The 9,266-nt window shown below is 36.2% G+C and overlaps 1 protein-coding gene across 1 annotated transcript in view; it reads right to left on the reverse strand.

Moving 5' to 3' along the window:
* Positions 1-9,266, reverse strand: part of BRWD3 (bromodomain and WD repeat domain containing 3) — a gene marked incomplete at both ends in the record, with an annotated part of 145,811 nt that overhangs the window by 28,304 nt on the left and 108,241 nt on the right. Inside the window, 1 exon segment of the mRNA XM_077779436.1 lies at positions 9,180-9,266. This exon segment is cut by the window's right edge and continues 4 nt beyond it. Within this exon segment, the coding sequence (XP_077635562.1) occupies positions 9,180-9,266 (87 nt within the window).

A 9,266-nucleotide genomic window follows, 5' to 3' on the forward strand; every position in this document is an offset into this window, starting at 1 on the left:
TAAAATGATTTAAATATTAGTATATAAACATGAGAGTAAAAATATCAATAATAAAAATGTTATTCATATATAATTTATTACATATATATTCCTGTACACAACACATACTGATTGAACATGTGTATAAGGCACTGGGTGCAGTGGTAACATACCAAAATAAAATCCTTTCCCTCAAGTATATGGGCAGACATGTAAATATATGAATATAATTTAAGGCTGAATATACTAAGTATCAAAAGAGAGAAATAATTTAGGTGAAATCTCATGAGGAAAGAGTGGCAGGCAAATGGAAAGTAGGGATAACATCTAGGAGAAGTTGGCATTTAAGTCAGACTTGTAAGAATGAGTATTTTCAAAGACAATGATCTGTGGCTATTCTAGGCAAAATGCTGAAGGCTTAACATTTAAAATAAAAAGTAATGCTGCCATTGAGAGATTGATTTTATACAAAGTACAAATTTTATGAATTCTTTAAAAACATTATTTATGTATTTCATTGTCTGATTTACATACCTCCTCCATTAGAAGAAGGATGAGTTTTATGAGTTCTTTAAAAACATTCTTTAATTTATGTATTTCACTAACTCACTTATATACCTCCTCCATTTTCTGCATAATTGTCATTACCTAATATACACTACTCCTGAGGCATATAAGCATATTCTAAATTTAATAAAGTAGAGGGAAAGTGATTCCATCAAGGTAAATATGGTCCTATAGAGAGGTGTCTCATCAGACATAGAACATAGAGATCAGTGTTGTCTTTTGTAAAGTCTTCTAACATTAATTAAAAATTACTCTCCTTAGAGGAAGATGGCAGCAGAGCAGGAAGACCCCACACTCCTGTCATTCTAAGAACCCAACTAGATAAATACCAAATCATCCTAAATACCACAGAAAGAGACCTGAAAATTGACAGAACAAACTCCAAAACTGAAGGGAGAGAAGAGGCCTTATTGAAGAAGGTAAGAAGTGGAGACATGGTTTGGGGGAGAAACGGATTGTTGCGGGTAGGGCGAAAGGGAGGGAGAGCCATGATCATGAAGTGGGAGAGAGGAGCTTATAGGGGTACATACAAGGAGAACATTTCCCCAAAGCCATTGGCTTAGAAAAAGACAGGAGATGAATTTTGTAAGGCTTTGCAACAAGCAGGGCTTTGTTAAAGTCTGAGTTTTAAAGAACAGTGTGCGTGGCTGGTATAGAGCCAGAAGGGCACTGCCCTGCTCCTAGACAGAAGGCAGGCAAAGAACTCGGGTGCAGACAGTAGGGATAACAGTTAAATGAAGTGTGCGTAGGGCACACACTGGGGAGATTTTTTGCTCTTCTTGGAGTATGTCCCTAAGAGGAAGCATTCACAGAGACCTCTCTCTGGGAACAAAGGAGCTAGCTGGTCCTATTTCCCTCCCCTGCTCCTAAGGATAAACACAGAACCACCACAGGAAGCAGCAAAACACCAACACTGGCTGCCTAGCTTGCATACACCAAGCTCCACACCCCTGTGTTCTGGTAGAACTGCCTTTCTCAGTCAGGCTTACCTTAGTCCTACTGGAATAGGCCTCTCTCCCAGAAAACTAGAAGAAGCTCCTGTCCACACCAAGTCTCCTTACCAGAGTACTGTAGAGCCTCAATTCTGATGGAGGTGGTGACAGGTCTCATTTCACAAGACCAGACCACACTTAGTTAAAACTCATCACGTTTAGGCCAGGGGACCAAAAACAGCCCACAGCAAGCAAGGATAGCCTCTGCAAATGAATAGCCTTAAGTATAGAGCATCCAAAACACAACAGCAGAGTAAACAGCACACATCTGAGACACTCCCTGAAGTGCCAGGCCCTGGGCACTACATAATTTCTTCTTCATAAGGCCATTACTTTCAGGAGAAGGATGCATAACTTTTTTTATAAAAAGAAGAGAGGAAGGTAAAGACTTAGACAAAATACCAAGATGGAGGAATTCATCCCAAATGAAAGAACAAGATAAGACCACAGGCCAGAGATCTAAGTGAAACAGATATAAACAACATGCCTGATGGAAAATTTAAACCAATAATCATAAAAGTACTGATACTGAAAAGAGAAGACACCAGGGGTGCCTTGGGGACTCAGTCAGTTAAGTGTCTGACTTTAGCTCAGGTCATGCTCTCATGGTTCGTGGGTTTATGAATCTGAGTCATGCAACAGGCTCTGATAGCTCAGAGCCTGGAGCCTGCTTTGGTTTCTGCGTCTCCCTCTCTCTCTGCCTCTTACCTGCTCACACTCTGTATCAATCTCTCTCTCCCAAAAATGAATAAACAATAAAAAAAGAAGACATCAGTGACACCCTTATGACAGACATAAAAGAGTTAAAAAACAATCAGATATGAAGAGTGAAAAAGAAGAGATTAGAAACATGTTTGAGGCAATGAACTGCAGGCTGGAAGCAAAGGAATGAATTAGTGACCTAGAATACAAAGTAATGTAAAGTAATGAACCTGAACAAAAGAAAGAATTGTGCAACAGAAGAATAGATTTAGAGAATTCAGTGACTTCATCAAACTTAATTACATACACATTACAAGAGTCAAAGAGGAGGAGGAGGAAGAGGAAGAAGAAGAGAGAAAAGGGCATAGAAAATTTATTTGAAGAAACAAAAGCTGAAACCTTCCCCTAATCGGGGGGAGCAAACAGACATCTAGATCCAGGAGGCACAGAGAACTCTCATAAAAATAAACAAAAGCAGGCCAAACCAAGACATACTATAATTTAATGTATAACATACAGTGATAAAGTAACGTCTGAGAGTCAGCAAGAGAAAAGACACAAGGCAGCTGCAAATTTCCTAAAAGGAACTTGGCCAACCAGAGAGGAGTGCATGACATATGCAAAGTTTTGAATGGGAAAGATCTGCGTCAAGAATACCCTATCCAGCAAGAATATCATTCAAATGTTTTTTTTATTATTAATTTTTTTTATTTCTAGGAGAGAGAGAGAGAGAGAGACAGCGTGAGCAGGGGAGGGTCAGAGAGAGAGGNCTTAACCGACTAAGCCACCCAGGCGCCCCAAGAATATCATTCAAAATAGGAGAGATAAAGAGCTTCCCAAACAAAAACTGAAGGAGTTTGTGATCACTAAACCAGCCCTGCCAGGAAATATTAAAAGGGATTTTTCAAGTAAGAAACTCATTTCAGACCTAAAGACGCCTGCAGATTGAAATCAAGGGAATGGAGAAGGATTTACCATTCAAATACATATCAAAAGAAAGCTACAGTAGCAATAATTATATCAGACAAACCAGACTTTAAAACAAAGACTGTAACAAGAGACAAAAAGGGCACTATGGCATAATAAAGTGGACAAACAAGAAGATATAACAATGTAAATATGTATGCACCCAACAATAAAACAATCAAATATATGAAACAGTTAATAACAAACATAAAGGAACTAATTGGTAGTTATACAATAATAGTAGGGGATTTTACTTTTTTTTAAAGTTTATTTATTTACTTTGAGAGAGAGAGAGCGTGCACACACAGAAGCAGGATGGGGCAGAGAGATCGGGAGAGAGAGAATCCCAAGCAGGCTCTGCACTGTTGATGCAGAGAATTGTAGGGGACCTTAATACTCCATTTACATTAATAGGAATCAACTAACAGAAAATAAACAAGGAAACAATGCCTTTGAATGACACACTGGAGCAGATGGATTTAAGACATATATTCAGAACAGTTCATCCTATGACAGTAGAATACACATTCCTTTCAAGTGCACATGGAACATTCCACAGAACAGATCATTTGTTAGGTCACAAAACAGGCCTCAACAAATACAAAGAGACTGAAGTCATACCATATAACTTCTCTGACCACAACACTATGAAAACAGAAGTCAAACACAAAAAAATATCTAGAAAGACTACAAAAACATGGAGGTGAAATAACATGCTACTAAACAATGAATGGGTCAACCAGGAAATGAAAGAAAAAATTAAAAAAGAATACATGGAGACAAATATAAATGAAAACACAATGGCCCAAAACATTGGGGATGCAGAAAAGGAGTCCTAACAGCAAAGTATATAACAATACAGGCCAACTCAAGAAGATAAATTCTCAAAGAAACAGCCTAAAGTTCAACTTAAAGGAGTGAGGAAAAAAAGAAATAAAACTTAAAGCCAGGATAAAGAAGTAAATAATAAAGATTAGAGAAGAAATAAATGATATGAAAACTTAACAAAACAATAAAACACCCAATTAATGAAACTAAGAGCTGTTGCTTAGAGTTTTTAACATTAATTTTTTTTTTTATTTTAGAAAGAGAGACAGAGCGTGTGAGCTGGGGAGAGGAGCAGAGAGAGAGAATGAGAGAGAGACAGAGAGAGAGACAGAGAGACAGAGAGAACCTTAAGCAGACTCCACGCTCTGCGTGGAGCCTGACATGGGGCTCATCCCGTAACCCTGGGATTATGACCTGAGCTGAAATCAAGAGTTGGACACTCAACCAACCGAGTCACCCAGGCGCCCTGAGGAGCTGTTTCTTTAAAAAGAAAATCAACAACAAAAATTAACAACAAAAAGAAAAAGAAAAGAAAAGAAAAGAATAAAGGAAAATCAACAAAATTGGGTTGCCCAGGTGGCTCAGTGGGTTAATAAGCATCTTTCACTTGGGACATGATCTCACAGTTTGTAGGTTTGAGCCCTGCATTAGGTTCTATGCTGACAGCTCAGAGCCTGGAGTCTGCTTTGGATTCTGTGTCTCCCTCTCTCTCTCTGCCCCTTCCCTGTTTCTCTCTCTCTCTCCCTCTCTCTCAAAAATAAACATTAAAAAGCTTTTTAAAAATCAACAAAACTGATAAACCTCTAGCCAGACTTAACAAAAAGAGAAGAGAAAAAATGCAAATAGCACAAATAAGAGAGGAGAAATAAGAACCAGCACCACAGATATACAACAACTATAAGAGAATATCATGAAAAACTATATGCCAACAAATTGGACAAACTGGAAGAAATGGATAAATTCCTAGAAACATATAACCTATGAAAAACGAAGCAGTAAGAAATAGAAACCTTCAACAGAACAATAACCAGCAAAGAAATTGAATCAGTAATAAAAATAAAAACAAGTCTAGGACCAGAGGGCTTCACAGGCAAATTCTACCAAATATTTAAGGAAGAGTTGATACCAATACTTCTCAAACTATTTTTAAAAATAGAAAAGGAAAGAAAACATCCAAATACATTCTATGAGGCTTGCATTACCCTGATACCAAAACCAGATAGACACCACTAAAAAAGAGAACTAACTACAGGCCAATATATCCGATAAATATGGATGCAAAAAATCTCATAAAATACTAGCAAACTGGATCCAACAATATATTAAACAAACAAACAAACAAAACAGGGCTACCTGGGTGGCTCAGTCAGTTAAGTGTCTGACTCTTCATTTCTTCTCAGGTCATGATCTCACAGTTTCTGGGATCGAGCCCTGCATTGGGCTCTGCATGGACAGCGTGGAGCCTGTTTGGGATTCTCTCTCCCCCTGTCTCTCTGCCCCTCTCTCATGTTCTCTCTCTCTCTCAAAAAAAAAAAATAAATAAACTTTAAAAACAAATTCACAATGATCAAATGTGAATTACTCCTGGGTTGCAAGAGTGGTTTTATTCACAAATCAATCAACATGACACATTACATTAATAAGAGAAAAGATAAAAAACATATGGTCATTTTAAGAGATGCAGAAAAAGCATTTAACAAAGTACAACATCCATTCATGATAAAAAAAAAACTCAACAAAGTAGGTTTATAGGAAACATAACTCAATATAATAAAGGCCATATACAAAACACCCACAGCTAATATTCCCAAAGGGGAAAAACTGAGAAGTTTTCCTTTGTGGTTAGGAACGAGGTAGGGATGGATACTCTCATAACTCTCATTTGACATACTACAGGAAGTACTAGCATTGGCAATCAGACTACAAAAAGAAATAAATGACATCCAAATCAGCAAGAAAGAAGTTCAATTTTTCACTATTTGCAGATAACATTACACTCTATATAGAAAACCTGAAATATTGGACTAAAAATATACTAGAACTGATAACCAAATTCAGTTAAATTACAGGATACAAAATCAATTTAAATAGATCTGTTACATTTCTACACATCAATAATGATTAAGCAGAAAGAAATCAAGAAATCAATAGTATTTACAATTGTACCAAAACTAATAGGATATCTAGGGATGAACCTAACCAAAGACATAAAAGACCTAGACTCTGAAAACTATAAAACACTGATGAAAGAAATTGGAAACAACACAAAGAAATGGAAAGACATTCCACGCTTATGGAATGGAAGAACAAATATTGTTAAAATGTCCATACTACCCAAAGCAACCTACATATTTTATGTAATCCCTATCAAAATAACATCAGTATTTTTAATAGAACTAGAGCAAACAATCCTAAAATTTGTATGGAACCACAAAAGACTCTAAAGAGCCAAAGCTATATTAAAAAAGAAAAGCAAAGCTGTAGGCATCACAATTCCTGACTTCACGCTATATTGTAGATGAAAACTGGCACAAATGTAGACACATAGATCAATAGAAGAGAATAGAAAACCTAGAAATAAACCCACAACTATATGGTCAATTCATCTTCAACAAAGCAGTAAAGAACATCCATGGGAAAAAGTCTTTTCAACAAACAGTGTTGGGAAAACTGGACAATGTTATGCAGAAGAGTGAAACTGTACCACTTTCTTATACCATACAGGAAAATAAATTCAAAATTGTTTAAAGACCTAAATGTGATACCTGAAACAATAAAAATCCTAGAAGTGAACACAGACACTAACTTCTCTGACACTGATTGTCAACTTCTTTCTACATATGTCTCCTGAGGCAAGAGAAAGGGAAGCAAAGATAAATCTATTGGGACCACATCAAAATAAAAAGCTTCTGCAGAGTGAAGGAAATAAGTAACAAAACTAAAAGGCAGCCTACAGAATGAGAGTGAATATTTGTAAATGACACATCTAATAAAGAGTTAGTATCCAAAATATATGTAGAAGTTACAAAACTCAATACTCAAAAACCGAATGATCCAATTAAAAAGTGGAGAGAAGACATGAATAGATATTTTTCCAAAGAAGACATCCAGACGTCCAACACATACATGAAAAGATGCTCAACATCACTCTTCATCAGGGAAATTCAAACCGAAACTACAATGAGATACCGTCTCACACATGTCGGAATGGCTAAAATCAACCACACAAGAAACAACAGTTTTTGAGAAAGATGTAGAAAAAGGGGAGCCCTCCTGCAATATTGGTGGGCATGTTTTACCAGTGCAGCCACTGTGTAAAACAGTATGGAGGTTCCTCAAAAAGTTAAAAAACAGAACTACCCTACAATTCAGCAATTGCACTACTAGGTATTTACCCAAAGCATACAAAATTACGAATTCAAGTCAATACGTGAACCCTGATATTTATTACAGTATTATGTACAATATCCAAATTATGGAAATAGCCTAAGTGTGCATTGACCAATATATGGATAAAGAAGATGTTATACACACACACACACACACACATATACACACACACATAATACACACACAATGGAATATTACTCAGCCAACCAAAAGAATGAAATCTCGCCATTCGCAAGGACATGAGTTTAGCTAGAAAGTATCATGTTCAATGAAATAAGTCAGTCAGAGAAAGACAAATACCATATGAATTCACACATATGTGGTATTTAAGAAACAAAAGAAATGAACAAAGGGAAAAAAGAGAGAGCAAGGGAAATAGAGAAACAGAGTTAACTATAGAATATAAACTCATGGTTACCAGAGGAGAGATGGGTGAAGGTTATGGGTTAAATAGGTGCTGGAGATTAAGGAGTGCACTTGTAATAAGCACTGGGTGTTGTATGAAAGTGTTGCATCAGTATACTGCATACCTGAAACTAATAAAATTCTATGTTAAGTAACTGGAATTTAAATAAAAACTTTAAAAAATTCCTCCCCTTAAGCTTCCATAAAACAATAAATACAAGAAATCATGATTTTGGATAAGGCCCTGAAAAATCTCTTTAGGGTTTTTTAATACAGAATTCATCGCAGCATGTTTTACTAAAATAACCAGACAAACAAGCATTGCTCAAAAGTCCAATACTTACTGGAAGACACACTTATGAAAGGAAACATTTTAATAATATGAATGAGTATTCAATATATCAAAGAATGTATAAGCCAATTAGAGTTAAAATATTATAATTTAACATGATTTTCATTAAAAAATAAAAATTTTCTTACAAAATAGAATTGAAATCAATTTTTGACTGACCAATCATAAATATGGTTATGTAATTCAATTACAGGCTTAGCAGGAAAGACTGCCTCATGAAATGACATTCCTCTCATCACTAAAAGGGGTAACTGTCCTCTAGTATATTTTCTATCATATTGGGCATGGGCTTTTTTAAAAAAAGGATATTAGGACTTGAATTAGGACTCAAAATACCACTCAATTCAACNAATTATTATCATCACTTCACAAGCCAATCAATGTATTTCAATGTTTATTAAATATCTAATATACTGGAGACACTGTGTCAAGTACAAGTGAAACTGCTTAAAAAAGCATAGAGTTGAACAGAAATCAAAATGGCTACATAAATCTTTTAGTGAAACTGGGTTTTAAAGTAACTTTTTAATTCTCTTCAGCAAACCTCCCTTCCTCCCTTCTTAGCCTTTTGTTTCAGGAACTTGGTACCATCCTAAAGACATGACAAAGGAGGCTGTTATGGTAGCAAGTACACAATTCCTGCCAAAATCATCTGGATTCTGTATTTCTGTAAAGCACTCCCTATCTCTTCCTTCCGGTGGGCTTGCAGGTGTNCCTCCTTTACCTGGGAAAGCAATAAAGCTATTGTGCCTCTTTTCTCCCAAACTCTGTCTTCACACTATATTTTGTCTCTGAAGCATAGAGGTAGGTTTTCAACAACACAAAGGATAAAAAAATTAATAAGATTCAATCACTGTCCACAAGAAATATATAATGAAGGAGAGCTGCTAAGTGTACATATAACTAAAATAGAATTGAGAATATAAATGCCCTAAGACTGATTCAAGTGAGTGCTCTTGAGGTTCCAGGAGAAAAAGATTATAACAGGTAACAATTACCTCATCCCCCATCTGTGGGACAAATGGGGAACGTCGTGGTATGGTATCCAAAATCCACTGAGGAGCAAACCATTCTTCATTGGGTTC

Source organism: Crocuta crocuta, unplaced genomic scaffold (assembly GCF_008692635.1).
Source record: "Crocuta crocuta isolate KB4526 unplaced genomic scaffold, BGI_CrCroc_1.0 scaffold2236, whole genome shotgun sequence".
NCBI lineage: Eukaryota > Metazoa > Chordata > Mammalia > Carnivora > Hyaenidae > Crocuta > Crocuta crocuta.